This window comes from Symphalangus syndactylus, chromosome 7 (assembly GCF_028878055.3).
Source record: "Symphalangus syndactylus isolate Jambi chromosome 7, NHGRI_mSymSyn1-v2.1_pri, whole genome shotgun sequence".
Classification (NCBI taxonomy): Eukaryota; Metazoa; Chordata; class Mammalia; order Primates; family Hylobatidae; genus Symphalangus; species Symphalangus syndactylus.
This window is the reverse complement of record NC_072429.2, coordinates 86088407-86104526: the sequence shown is the minus strand read 5'-3', so window position 1 is coordinate 86104526 and position 16120 is coordinate 86088407. Positions and strand designations below refer to the sequence as shown.

At 33.4% G+C, this 16120-nt stretch overlaps 1 protein-coding gene across 2 annotated transcripts in view; it reads right to left on the bottom strand.

Moving 5' to 3' along the window:
• The window catches only part of CNBD1 (cyclic nucleotide binding domain containing 1), a 757690-nt gene that overhangs the window by 147361 nt on the left and 594209 nt on the right, over positions 1-16120 (bottom strand). Inside the window, exon 13 of one of the 2 annotated variants that reach the window (XM_055286698.2) lies at positions 13510-13658. The exons of the other annotated variant lie outside the window; for it this stretch is intronic. Within the exon in view, the coding sequence (XP_055142673.1) occupies positions 13542-13658 (117 nt within the window). The 3' untranslated portion in view covers positions 13510-13541. Of the gene's footprint in view, positions 1-13509; positions 13659-16120 lie in introns of those variants that run through there. 2 annotated transcript variants of the gene reach the window in all.

Below are 16120 nucleotides of genomic sequence, written 5' to 3'. Positions count from 1 at the left end.
CTTTCACTCTGCCAAGCCAGGAATCTTGAAGCTAAAAGACCATATTAGGGTAAATACAGATATGGAAAAATGGCAAAATGTAAAGGAACATATAGCTGAAAAATAGAGGGAATATTTAAGAAACTGAACTAGAACTTAAGAGGCAGGTATTCAGAGTAGCACTTCTGAAGTTGAGCCTATTTGTAGGTTGCTTTAAGATGGACAGAGATCTTCTGATCTTTATTTGCTTCCTGTAATCTACTTAGACTTCAAAGAACAACTTTAAGTTCCTCAAATTTTGATTGCCTACTTCAATATGTTGCTGAAAATTGACTATCAATTTACTTCCTTTCTAGGTTAAAGATTTGATAATGTACTTCAAAGGTTTCCTATGAAGTTACTTTTCTCTTTTAAGTTCAAAAGAATACTACTATACTTCATCTGTGTAAATATTTCATAATTAGAAAACCCACTCACCACAAATAGTTAATAGGCACAAAACTACAGAATAGCTAAAAATCCAAAATAAGCATAAGTTAAGCTCTTCATTTGTTTCTACAATCATATATTTGAGGAAATAAAAGAATTTTACCCATTTCACCTCTAAGTTTAGTTTGTTTTCTTTTCTCAATGAATGGACTGTATTCTGTCACTTGAGTATGCAAAATTATTCTATTTGTGAAATTTTCAGGAACAGTAAGATTCTTAAATAAATAAATTTAATGGATATAGGAAAAGTATCAAGAAAGAATTTTATGGGATTAAGAAACAGAGAGAACAAGTTTTGAATCATGAGAAACTGAAAAATAAGAATGTTAAAAGGATGTCAAAGAGGGAGAAGAATTACACAGGCTTTTCAAACTCTGGTGTTTGATGTTATAAAAATAGAAATACGAAGGTGAATGAAATGAAAATAACTCTTCCTGAAAATCTTCACAAATAGAATATTTTCGTATACTCAAGTGACAGAATAGAGTCCATTCATTGTGGTAAGAAAACAAACTAGATTTAGAGATGAAAGAAGTGGGACAAGAAGAGAGGAGAGAAGTGTCAGTATTGAATGTAAAATTCCTTAAAAAACATAAGTTTATGTACAATGTGTTGAGTCTTCCAGTACAAGGCTGCATTTTTTTCAAGCAGAAAAGAAAAAAAGGAAAAAAGACAAGTGCATTTTTTTTTGTTAGTTTGTTAATAGTAGCGTTTGACATAAGTGAAAGAAAATCCCTCCTCGCCCAACTTATTTTCATTTGGCTACCACAGTAGACAGTTCACTGTCCTCTTTGCCTCCTTCTTCAATGAATCTTCCTTTCCAGTCCACTCTGATGGCTCCTCCTCTGATTGCCTATTTCTATTTAGATTCCCCAGAGCTCCATCCACAGTCCTAGACTTCTATCTCCATTCTTCTTAAGTGATCACAAGTTGCATGTATTTAAAAACCATTTGCAAACTAATGACCTTCAAATTTCTCTCCCCAGGTTATATCTATTTTCAACAGCAAAACTGATACCTCTTTTTGGATGATTATAGGCATCTTGAATTTAATATATCCTAATCAGAACTGTTGATTTCCCACCCACATCTCTTTATTTCCTCAGTTTTTCATACATCAGAAAAGTATATCCCCATTCACTCTTATTCATGCAAAACCCTAAAAGAAACAGTTTTACTGTGAAACCAATGAAATCTAAGTTTCAAGGTCTTATGTTTGCAAAACCTCATTCCAATAATAAGAGTCTAGTTTTATATTTGTAATGTTGTGTTATTTAGTTAAGAGGGCCATTGAAACTATTTAAGCTTTGAATCTCACCAAATCCTGAGCAATCTTTGCTAGGGAGTCCTTCTTGTCTTCTTTAATTCCCTCAAACTTCACAATCTATCCACCCTCAAATTCTATCAGCCCCGTCATCAAAATGCATCCTTAATCTAATGAATTCTCACCAGCTCCACCCAAAAACCCTAGTTAGGTCAATATCATCTCATCTTAATCATTGAAGCTGCTTCCTTTCTGATTGCCTTGCTTTAATTATTTCTATGGTTTTTCTCCAAAAATACTTTTAAAATATGAATTGATTACATGCAATAATTCTGAACAAAATGCTAATACATCAAATCCAACAATGTATAAAAAGAATTATACACCATGACCAAGTGGTATTTATTACAGGCATACAATGAAGATTCAGGATTCAGAAATCAATTGATGCAACCCATCTCATCGATGGAAAAAAAAAGAAAAATCATATGATCATATCAATAGATGCAGAAAAAGTGTCTGACAAAATGCAATGTCAATTTATCATAAAAATGCTCAGGAAACTAGGAATAGAGAGAAACTTCCTCAACTTGATAAAGAATACATACGAAAAACTTATAGCTAACATAATAGAGAGAAGCTAGAATCTTTTGCACTAAGATTGTGAACAAGGTAAGAGTGCCCCCTCTCACCACTTTTTTCCACATTTTACTGAGCAAGAAAAAAGTATACTTATTTGAAGGAAGAAATAAAACTGCCTTTCTTCACAGTGATGTGATTGTCTATGAAAAAAATCTGAAAGAATCAACAAGAACATCCTAAAACTAATAAGCTATTATAACAAGGTTGCAGGATACAAGGTTAATAATACACAATCAATTTTGTATATGCCAGCAATGAACATGAGGAATTTGAAATTAAAAACACAATACCATCTATATTAGCATCTCCTCCAAAAGAAATTCCCAAGTATAAATCTAACTCTCTCTCTCTCTATATATATATATATGTATATATGTATATATATGTATATATGTGTATATATATATATGTATATATATATATATACACACACACACACACATATATAATCTATTTGAGGAAAACTACACAACTCTGATTAAACAAATCAAAGTTGAACTAAACAAACGAAGAGATATTCTATGTTCATGGATAGAAAGACTCAATGGTATCAATCTGTTCATTCTTTGCAAGTTGAATTACGGATTCAATGCAATCACAATGAACATTCTAGCAAGTTGTTTTATGGATAGTGACAAACTGATTCTGAAGTTTATATAGAGTCAAAAGGTACAACAGCCAACACAAAGTTGGAGAAGAAAAAAGTTGGAGAACTGAATCTACTGACTTCAGGACTTACTATAAAGCTACGGTAATCAAGACAGTGTGGTGCTGGCAAAAGAATAGACGATATGGCAGGGTGTGGTAGCTCACGTCTGTAATCCCAGCCTTTTGGGAGGCCGAGGCAGGCAGTTCACCTGAGGTCAGGAGTTTGAGACCAGCCTGGTCAACATGGCAAAATCCCGTCTCTACTAAAAATACAAAAATTAGCTGGGTGTGGTGGTGTGCACCTGTAATCCCAGCTACTTGGGACACTGAGGCAGGAGAATTGTTTGAACCTGGGAGGTGGAGGTTGCAGTGAGCCAAGATCGTGCCATTGCACTCCAGCCTGGGCAACAAGAGTGAAACTGCATCTCAAAAAAAAAAAAAAAAAAAAAAAAAAAAAAAAAAAAAAGACGATATATCAGTGGGACAGAAGAAAGAGCCCAGAAATAGACCCACATAAATACATACCAAAAAAATTTGACGTATCTTTCAAATTTATTAACAAATATTAATCAAAATGCACTACAAACAAAAATATAAAATAAAAACTATAATACTCAGAATATAACATAGGAAGAAATCTAGATGACCTTGAGTTTGGTGATGACTTTCTAATTATAACTTAAAAGGCATGATCCATGAAAGAAAGAATAAGTCGTACTTCTTTAAAATGAAAAAGTTCTGTTCTATGAAAGACATTGTCAAGGAAATGAAAACATAACAGAATGGAGAAAATTTGAAAAAGATATATCTGATAAAGGACTAGAATGCAATATCTACAAATAAGCCTTAAAGCTCAAAGCTCAACAGTAAGAAAATAAGCAACCCAATTTTAAAAATGGGCTAAAGCCCTTCACTAATGCCTTGCCACAAAAGATATACAGACAGAAAGGAATCACATAAAAACTGCTCCACATTATAGTTCATCAGATACACGCAAACTAAAACAACACTGATATATTACTACATAACGCTTATAATGCTGAAAATTCAGAATACTGAAAAGACCAAATGCTGGCAAGGATGTGGAGCAACAGAAACCCTCATTCATTGCTGGTAGAAATATTAAATGGTATAATCACTTCTTTGGAAGATTGTTTGGCAGTTTCTTATACGACTAAACATTCTTGCCATATGATCCAGTAGTTGTGATTTGGTATTTACCCAAAAGACTTGTAAACTTGTATCTATATAAAAACTTGCATACAGATATTTATAACAGCTTTATTTCTAATTACTAAATCTTGGAAGCCATCAAAATGTCCTTCTCAAGGTAAATGGATATGTAAACTGTTATATCAAAACAATGGAAGACTAAAAAAAAAAAAAAGAAGAATTTATCAAGTCGGGAAAAGGAATAAAGGAAACTTAAATGCCTTTTACTAAATGAAGGAAGGCTAAATATGGTATGATTTTAACTATGTGACATTCTGGCAAAGGCAAAGCTATAGAGACAGTAAAAGATCAGTGATTGCCAGGGGTTATGGAAAAAGTGGGTATGAAAAGGCAAATCACGGTAGGTTTTCAGGGTAGAGGAAATAGTCTATATGACATTATAATGGTGGATTCATGCCATTATACATTTGTCCAGACCCACAGAAGCTACACCACCAGAATAAACCTTAATGTTAAACTATAGACTTTGAGTGAAAATGATTTGTCAATGTAGTTGTTCAATTGTATCAAATGCACCACTCTGATGGAGGATATTGATAAAGTGGGAGGCTATTCACGTGTAGGAGCAAGGGATAGATGGAAACATCTCTGCACCTTCCTGTCAATTTTGCTGTGAACCTAAAACTTCTCTAAAAAAGCAAAGTATTTAAAAGTAAGTAAAAATACTGAGCTTTTAGAAATTATATAAAATAATGTATCAATAAATATAAATACATACATATAAATCATGTTGATGAAAACCTCTTGTTCAAAGCCCTCTAGTGATTTCCTACCATACTAACAGTAAATCCGAAATTCATGTACTCCAAGCCTACAGTCCATCATTTTTACCATCGTATATATTTCCTTTCAGAGGTGCTATAATACAAATTCCAGAGAGGAAATTTGGTTTTTGGTTTTCTACTTCTACATCCTAGTTAATTATCTGGCATCTTGATAGGCATTAAGCAAATATTTGTTGAATAAAGAATGTTTAAAAAAAGAATTCTGCTTTATAGCCGTTCTATTGGAATCTTATTTTGTCAGCATTTCTAAAACTGACTACCTGTATCCCAGTTAACCTACTGATTAAATATTTTCCATAATTATTTTTCTGTAAATTATTTTCCTTGCTTCTATGCAACTCTTTGACACTGCCCTAATTCATCTGGGCTGCGTGTAGTTTTTGTATTTATACATATGGTGTGTTCCTGGAAACAAGAATGGAAATTGAACGTATAAAAGTACTGCTGTTTTTCTTTAAAGTCATAAATGCTCTAGAGAAAAATGGGGTTTCATTTTCAGGTAATAGAAGTATATTACAAAATGCTTATACTATTATCTATGGATACTTTCACATGTTCTTTATACAATATTTTTAAAAAGAAACAAAAAACAGAAGGCTTATATAAAAACAAATAGAATTAACCACCTCTATATTAGGTATCATTGCCTTGTAACAAATTACCTCCCACAATTAGTGGCTCAAAACAACAAACCATATACTGTTTCAACTCTTCCTAGGGTAAGAAATTGGGAGTGGCTTGGGTGGTTCTAGTTCAAGGTCTCTCATGAGGTTGCTGTCAAGTTGTCTACCAGGGCTGCCGCTGTCTCAAGGCTCAATGGGGGCTGAAAGGTGCACTTGGCAGATCACTCACTTGGTTGTTGGTAGGGTTTTAGTTCCTTGGTGGCTGTTGCCCAGAGGCCCCAGGATTCTCCATAGGGCTGCTTACAACATAACGTCTAGCTTTCCAGAGTGAATAATTCAAGAGAGAAAGAAAAAATAAGAGCAAGGATTTACCATGGCAAACCTCTTGTATACACTCCTCTAAGGACTGAGGCTCTCAAATGCTAAGATTTTGAAACAAAGGTTTATACTTAGGAGAAGACTATATGTGAAGCCCTGTTATTGTAATCAGTGTTACCATGAGTACAAACTAAAACTGAACTGTTCAAAAAAATAACAAAATTATTTATATTATTATTGACCTTTTATGAAAGGAAAACATTAATTAAGGCCAGGTCAAAGAAAAAAAAATGACTCCCTGATCTCTGAATAAGAGACCCCAAAATTATAGGTAATATAGTGGAAAAACTAAGTTCAGAAGAAAATGGGAGGGAATGTATGAAAGAAAGTGAAATTCAATTAGATTCTGTTAAAAATCACCAGAATCCACAATGATTGAACTCAATATTACTGTGTGACATTACAATAACTGATTGGTAAAATTTTCCATTTTGTTTATTCTATTTTTGAAACTAAAAACTTACAGACAAAGACAATTAAGAAATAGTTTTTTTTAAAAAATGATATCCTAACAAGCACGTGTACCCTAAAACTTAATAATAATAATAATAATAATAAAAGAAATATGAAGAGAAAAAACAATGAATTCCTAAAAAGAAAGATGAAAAGAGGACAGGAAAAAAAGAAGGAATAATGGTTTAATAGAAACGAAGAGCAATCTCACTCATAAGTCGGAGTTGAAAATGAGAACACGTGGACACAGGGAGGGGAACATCACACAGTGGGGCCTGTTGAGGAGTGGGAGGCTAGCGGAGGAATAGCATTAGGAGAAATACCTAATGTAGATGATGGATTGATGGGTGCAGCAAACCACCATGGTACGTGTATACCTATGTAACAAACCTGCATATTCTGCACATGTATCCCAGAACTTAAAGTATAATAATAAAAAATAAGAAATGAAGAGCAATTGAGGTTGTACATAAGTAAAGCATTTTTCCCTCATTTTTAAGACAAAAATCATTCAAATGGGGCACTCTGGTAGGTTCTGGAGTTTTTCTGCTTGAAGATATTCATAAAGAGACTAAGAAAATATTTTTACAAAGTATTTCAGATGTTTACCTGCCTAAAGGCAGGCAGCTTGAACAGAACATTTCTCAAGGCCCTTATATATCTATTATCTTATAATACTATAATTTCATGGTAATTCAAACCAGTTTATACTGTCAATATTCTCTATTTATGTGAACAGGCATCAACTCCTGTATCTTATTTCATTTATAATACAAGAGCTTGAAAAGCATCTTCAGACAGCAATTTGTACATGATCTGATATATTTTTATGGTTTTGTAAGCATGAAAGATTTAAAAGAACTGTACCAAGGACTGCATTATTTATAAAGCGAAGGTATGAAACAGCATGCCGTAAAAGAAATTAAAACAGAAAAGCAGTAGAATGCTAGTGAAAGTCTCCATTTTTACTGTATTTTCAGATAAAACACAAATCTAAACTTGGAGATGGTACTGAAGGATCATACAAACTTCCAGCAACCACAAAATTCCTTTGTTACCATAATGAATAAGATCACATGATATAGCCAAAAACTTTGCTTTATTTTCACGTAGGGACATACTGAGGCCTTGGCAAAGTAAACATCAATTAGTTTGTTTATTATGGCCTAGCCTTTTCCTTATGCTTCCTGTTAATAACAAACTGAGAAACAAATTGAGCAGCAAAAAAGTTGACATTTACTAAAATACTAACCTATGTGTGTCTCCATTTCCTTATCTGTAAAGTAGGGAATAATAATGGAACTTACTGTATGAGGTTGTTGAGAGAATTAAGTGAGTCGATTCATTTGAAGGCTCATAAGTGCTCATTTATGTTAATTATTACTATAGCAAAGACTTTCTTAACTGATCACTGTTAATATATTCATCAAATTAACCAATGCTCTCCACATCCTATGTAAAATATAATGATTAATACTATGACTAGATTAAACCAATTTAATAAACCAAAGCAAACTAAAGTGTATGTAGATAGAAGGCTCCCATTAGACTCATTGGAAAAATCAAGTAGACTTCTTTTTATATTTGATTTTGAAAAAAGCTCGGATGTTGTACACAGCGCTTTTGATTGTAGTTCATGCCAGAAAGATGACACAGAATATCAATTTCCCAATCATGGGACTCATCTGATACATTAACATCTGACAAATTAATACCCATTATATGTTTTAAGATTATAATGTTTCAGATATATGTATATACAATTTTCCATAATTTTTTAATTTAACTAACTTTTCGCATTAGCTAACTGATTGTATGCTGATGTAGTTTATCTAATATAGAGGAAGATATTAATAACAAAGAAAGCAGAGAACAACCAAGGAAAGAAAATATTTGGCTAAGTTAGCATGATTAGGTTGCAGAACAAAAGTGCAAACTTTGTAAAGATTGTAATACACTCGCAAATGTATAATTTGAATACTTAGTACATAAATTAATATTATCAGTAAAGATAATGTTACTTACTTGGAAATTTTGCTGAATACCTTTGAAATCTTTACAAAAAGGAATGATGAATTCTAAAATATTGCCACTGTGTCAATTGTTGGTTAAACCAGATAATACATTTAGATGTTTTAGATGAAAAAAATCTTTAAAAATAAAGATGCTCTCTGCTTTTAGATCACATTGAAAATTTCTTTAAGTTCTTATTCTACTTGAGTTTTTAAAAAAGCCTTGGAAGTTGTACACAGTACTTCTGATTGTAGTTCATGCTAGAAAGAAGACGCAGAATGTCAATTTCCCAATTGTGGGACTCATCTGACACATTAATATCTGGCAAATTAGTATGCATATGTTTTAAGATTATAATGTTTAAGATATATGTACATATAATTTTCCATAATTTTTAATTTAACTAACTTTTTGCATTAGCTAACTAATTACTGATTTCAATTCTGTTTGAAAGAGGGCTTACAAAGTTTTCTTTCTTAAATTGGAGTACAAAGCATATGAATATCATTTATATCATTATTTTCTCCTGTATTCATGTATTTGAATATTTCATAATGTGTATGTGTGAACGGGAGACAGGGGAATGGAGACGGTGCTAAAGAAGAGGATTCTATGAACAGTGAGGTTAGCTGAGGGTTCATGATTGGCAAAGAGGGATTTGGGGGTTTTTATGGCTGTAGATCAGAAGACTCAGAGTGCTAAAAAGGTTGTATGCTGATGTAGATTATCTAGTATGGAGGAAGACCTTAATAGCAAAGAAGAGAGAATAACTAAGGAAAGAAAATATTTGGCTAAGTTAGTGTGATTGGGTTGCAGAACAAAAGTGGACTGCGCATTTGACTTTGATAGAAGAAGGTTACTCTTTGCTTTAAGAAGAAATGCAAAAACAAAATTCCCAGAAACCTATCTATCTGCCTGTCTACACACACACACACACACGTGTTATTTATAAATAACACAATTTTTGGTTTCTATCTCCGGCTCGATCTCTGGCTCTATCTTCTTTGAAAACAATTAATTCTGCAACTGGATTAAATCTGAATTCCTACAAGATTCCAAATAGATCTGGTTTTCATAGCTCTTCGCATTTTTGAGTGCCCTTTGTCAGAATTACATATGGATGAACAGAGGTAGAGATAAGTTTGACACTTATATTATCAGAAGATCTAAGGATATTTGAACTAATCAGACTTTCTCATCATAAGTGGTTAAATGGTCAATATATGTAAAAGCAACTCAGTGGAAACAATAGAATCCTCTTGCTTCCTGTCTACCTACGATTGGCCTAAGCCCTTTCAATTTTTTCTTCTAAATATCTCCAAATCTGCATTTACTTATCTAACTGCACTAGCATGGCTTAGTTCAAGTTCTCATTGTATCTCACTTGAGTGACTGGTATGGTTTTCTTACTGTGTTCTTGCTTCTAGTGTCTCCACTTGTGTGATCTTCTGAAAACATAAATATGATGGCATCATTTGCCTACATAAAACCATTCTGTGACTCTGTGACATGTAGGCCTGACAGGACAAAACCCAAGACCCCAATATGGCATATATGGCTAACCATGATGTAGATCTCATTCAGGACAAGCTATATAATTTTCCCAGAGCAATGAAAATTATACATGAAAATGTGGGGGGCATTACTAATAAATTTAGAATTTCAAGGTGGTGACAGAAAAACATTCAACCAAGCATGAGGTTTTCCAAGCACAAAGCCCTGTGCTATTGCACAGGTATCATAACCATGAAGCTGGTCTTGATCTCACTACTTACCACATAATCTTTTAAAATTTCCTGACAAGTAACCTCTGGTGTAGGAATTGCTAACAATTATGTGGCACTTTCATAAGTGTTTATACTGCTTATAAAAGTTCTATGTGTCATAACTTCGTATGATTTTAGATCAAATTATGTTTGTTTGGGTTACAAATGTTGAAAGAATTTGAAACCATTTTTTATTTGAAGATATTTGGAATGGTCAAATGGTGTTATTAAAATGTTTTATTATATAGATAACATGTAGTGTGAAACTCAGTTAGAAACTCACCCTAATTAAATTGAGAAATTAGAAAAATTCCCTGCCTCTTGCAAGGGATGATGAACCAAATTAGATTTTTATGTTTCTATTGATATTTTTATCTCTACCATCTCTATCATTATTTATGCTTATATTAGAAGTTTTCCAGAGAGTGTATGGATAAGCTATTACTGTGAAGCATTAAATCAAGTCTAACCAGAAATAATAATTTTGAATATCAAATGGTTAAACAATAAGAGACATTGTAGGCCCTTTAATAGAAGGATATGTTATAGGAATTGGAAGGACTCGTGACATCAAAGAAAATGCATCAAAATGGTGATGATAATGACTGAAGAGTTATAGTAGCATTAATTTTAAAATAGGCTAATTTAGAATCATGAGTAATTTTGAATTCATGAAATAATAAATACCTTTTTGGGGTAGTATATTAGGTAGACATTCTCCTTGCTCACATATAGTATGAACTGCATGGCAAATATGTTTTGCTTTGTGAACAAGTCTAAACATAAGAAAAACTGTTTTGTTTCATAGTTTTGAAAAGCAAAAGCAAACTAAAAATAGTTTGAAACAAAAATGTTTCCATTTTATACTTTCTCTAATACACCAAAGAACGTTATTTTATTTTAATATCTCTAGTTAGGATTTATGGATCAGAAATCATTTTACTTAAAAATCTTTGGTCCTTCTGGCCAGAGCCATCAGGCAGGAGAAGGAAATAAAGGGTATTCAATTAGGAAAAGAGGAAGTAAAATTGTCCCTGTTTGCAGATGACATGATTGTATATCTAGAAAACCCCATCGTCTCAGCCCAAAATCTCCTTAAGCTGATTAGCAACTTCAGCAAAGTCTCAGGATACAAAATCAATGTACAAAAATCACAAGCATTCTTATACACCAATCACAGACAAACAGAGAGCCAAATCATGAGTGAAATCCCATTCACAATTGGTTCAAAGAGAATAAAATACCTAGGAATCCAACTTACAAGGGACGTGAAGGACCTCTTCAAGGAGAACTACAAACCACTGCTCAATGAAATAAAAGAGGATACAAACAAATGGAAGAACAATCCATGCTCATGGGTTGGAAGAATCAATATTGTGAAAATGGCCATACTGCCCAAGGTAATTTATAGATTCAATGCCATCCCCATCAAGCTACCAATGACTTTCTTCACAGAATTGGAAAAAACTACTTTAAAGTTCATATGGAACCAAAAAAGAGCCCACATCGCCAAGTCAATCCTAAGCCAAAAGAACAAAGCTGGAGGCATCACGCTACCTGACTTCAAACTATACTACAAGGCTACAGTAACCAAAACAGCATGGTACTGGTACCACAACAGAGACATAGATCAATGGATCAGAATAGAGCCCTCAGAAATAATGCCGCATATCTACAACTATCTGATCTTTGACAAACCTGACAAAAACAAGCAATGGGGAAAGGATTCCCTATTTAATAAATGGTGCTGGGAAAACTGGCTAGCCATATGTAGAAAGCTGCAACTGGATCCCTTCCTTACACCTTATACAAAAATTAATTCAAGATGGATTAAAGACTTAGATGTTAGACCTACAACCATTAAAATCCTACAAGAAAACCTAGGCAATACCACTCAGGACATAGGCATGGGCAAGGACTTCATGTCTAAAACACCAAAAGCGATGGCAACAAAAGTCAAAATTGACAAATGGGATCTAATTAAACTAAAGAGCTTCTGCACAGCAAAAAAAACTACCATCAGAGTGAACAGGCAACCTACAGAATGGGAGAAAATTTTTGCAACCTACTCATCTGACAATATCCAGAATCTACAATGAACTCAAACAAATTTACAAGAAAAAAACAAACAACCCCATCAACAAGTGGGCAAAGGACATGAACAGACACTTCTCTAAAGAAGACATTTATGCAGCCAACAGACACAGGAAAAAATGCTTATCATCACTGGCCATCAGAGAAATGCAAATCAAAACCACAGTGAGATACCATCTCACACCAGTTAGAATGGCCATCATTCAAAAGTCAGGAAACAACAGGTGCTGGAGAGGATGTGGAGAAATAGGAACACTTTTACACTGTTGGTGGGACTGTAAACTAGTTCAACCATTGTGGAAGTCAGTGTGGCGATTCCTCAGGGATCTAGAACTAGAAATACCATTTGACCCAGCCATCCCATTACTGGGTATATACCCAAAGGACTATAAATCATGCTGCTATAAAGACACATGCACACGTATGTTTGTTGCGGCACTATTCACAATAGTAAAGACTTGGAACCAACCCAAATGTCCAACAACGATAGACTGGATTAAGAAAATGTGGCACATATACACCATGGAATACTATGCAGCCATAAAAAATGATGAGTTCATGTCCTTTGTAGGGACATGGATGAAACTGGAAAACATCATCCTCAGTAAACTATCGCAAGGACAAAAAACCAAACACCGCATGTTCTCACTCATAGGTGGGAATTAATGAGAACTCATGGACACAGGAAGGGGAACATCACACTCCGGGGACTGTTGTGGGGTGGGGGGAGGGGGGAGGGACAGCATTAGGAGATACACCTAATGCTAAATTAGGAGTTAATGGGTGCAGCAAAACAACATGGCAGATGGATACATATGTAACAAACCTGCACATTGTGCACATGTACCCTAAAACCTAAAGTATAATAATAAAAAAACAAACAAACAAAAAAATCTTTGGCTCTTTAAAACTTGTTGTTATGGAAGATATTTTTATCTCCTTTTATGATACAAGGCCTTAATAAAGGAACTTGAAAAATGAGTAGAAGAAAAATTTAGTTGTCTAAAATATATGTGAAAATTAATTTATATAAATAAATTAGTAGGAAGTTGATATGCAGGAAAAAACAAAGGTTAAGGCGATTTGGTAGACCATTACAGTAATTTCAAATAAAAAACTAAAAAAAATTCAATAATCCATGCTGAAATCCCCAGCTTCTTACGAGCTGGTATTTTTAATAATTTACTAGAGTGTCCTTGAGTTTCCTAGGAATGCTGGTCCAGTTATGGTCCCATTTTCCAAAGCCTGGAATAATTCCTTTATAATATAAAGAGTTTTTCACAGTCTTATCCTAGAAAAAAAGATGGTTAAAAATAATTAACCCTATCATCCTAAAACTTTAAGGCTTATAATAGTATTATTAGCTTGAATTCTATGTAAAAAGAAATAGAAAAAAAAACAGAAACAAAAATTCATAGAACTTCTAAGGATAGAATTCTCACCTTAGCAAAATATATAGAAAATACAATTTCTATAGAATTTTTTTATTTAAGAAACTATTTCAATGTTTATATCTACAAATTATTTCTGTATGAGGCTAATTTTTAAGTTTTAAAAACAAATATATGGGGAAAAATGAATATAATTTTGTATTAATAAAGCATGCTTTTTCTGAGATCCTTAAACTCTTTACATGTGGTAGTTGGTTTATCTTCCTGTTATTAATATTGAACAGATAACAAGAAATTATTTGCCTTATTTTTATATTTTGCTAAGATAATAAATTATTTCAATTACTAGACTAGCTTGTATAATCAGTTCAATGTTTGATGCCTTCTCTTTGGGACTGCCATATGGGTACATCTCTATGGTGCCCTACACAGAAGAGGCTTAGACTTCTCTGCAACGTTGATGCCAAGGGTACCTGTGTAACTTGCTTTGGTCAATGCAATGAGAGGAGACTGTGGTGTGCCATTTATATGAAGCAGCCATCAAGTCATTCCTGCACTGTCTGTCTTTTCTCCCCATTAATGTAATACTGTGCATCCAAGCACAATGCAGTCAACCAATATTGGACAAGTGAATGAGAAGTGAGTCTTTGTTGTTGAAAGTTACTGAGGTTTTGGCAATCATTTGTACTATTGCAAAATTTAGCTTAATCTGAAGAATTACATTAATATTTTTAAAACATATCTTGTCTATACTTGATTTTGTTCATATTTACTTTACTTATATAAACAGATAATAAAATAAAAGCCATAGGGAGTAAACTCATTTATAAACAAGCAAAAGAAATGAATTTGTGTTGATTGCCCACTGTCTCATTTAATGCTCATAACCATCCTGAAGCATGGGGAGTGTCTGACTGATTCTTAGATGAGGACACTAAGGCAGTTCTTAATAAAAAAAAACAAAACTCTAGCTCACTCCTAGGATGATAAGAATAATTACAATGTCATTTAAATATATGTATATATAATTAATACATATGTAATATATAATATATATAAAATTAGATTTTATTTTTGGAACAGAAATATTTTGCAATGAATGCCCCATCAACGACTATGAAATCAATTATATTCATGTTAATATTAATTTAATTGAGGGATAATATAGTTAAGCTGAAACTGTATCCAGCCTCAGATAATGACTATGGTACTTATTATTAGAGCATAATTTTGTGTTTGTTGTTGTTTCTAGTTCAGTAAGCTTACACTGTTGTATGCAACATGTTAATTTACTTATTACACCACATTTCTCCTTTTGAAGGATTGATACACTATTTTTTGGACTTAACATCCTACAATTAGAGTGTTTTTCCATCGAATTGGTACAAAGCAGAAAGTTACATACGAAATTTCTTAACTTTTTCCCCATAAAACTTAAGTAATTAAAACAGTACTATTTAAAAACAGATACAATGACTCTCTGCAGTAAGTGGATACTTAAAGTGGTAATCCAAATAGTTTAGGATATATTTACATTACTTTTCTGTAAACACTGAAGGTGACAAGCAGTCTTAATATATAGATTTACAATACAGAGATATATGATATCATACAGATATGAATGGTTTCTTGAAATCTGAATATATGGAACCTATGAAAACAGTGTTAAGTAGCCTGTTGAGTCATACAGCTCAACAGTGTTGTAAAGCTCAGATTTGAATCCAATTGAGTCTTCTTTTCATGTTACCATAAAATTAAAAGCTCTAAATATGGCATGATCCTGTTTAAGTAAATAGCTCAAAAAGCCCACAAAAATTATATTATTATTATTATTATTATTATTATTATTATATTTTTTGAGATGGAGTCTCGCTCTGTCACCCAGGCTGGAGTGCAGTGGCGCTGATCTCGGCTCACTTCAAGCTCCACCTGCTGGGTTCATGCCATTCTCCTGCTTCAGCCTCCCGAGTAGCTGGGACTACAGGCGCCCGCCACCACGCCCGGCTAATTTTCTGTATTTTTAGTAGAGACGGGGTTTCACCTTGTTAGCCAGGATGGTCTCGATCTCCTGACCTCGTGATCTGCCCGCCTCAGCCTCCCAAAGTGCTGGGATTACAGGCATGAGCCACTGCACCCGGCCAAAATTTATTATCTGATAATAATAACTGAAAACTAAACAGGAAGAACTGTGTTGACCAAAAGGATAGCAGAATGTCAGAGAAATATATCAATATGGAGAATATAAATCATGGATTCAGAAGCAGACACCAATAGAAGTAACAGGTTTTTGGGAGAATTAATGTCAAACTCATTTATACTTCCATATATTTTATTTGTATTGCTATACTTGCAAAAATGTTTG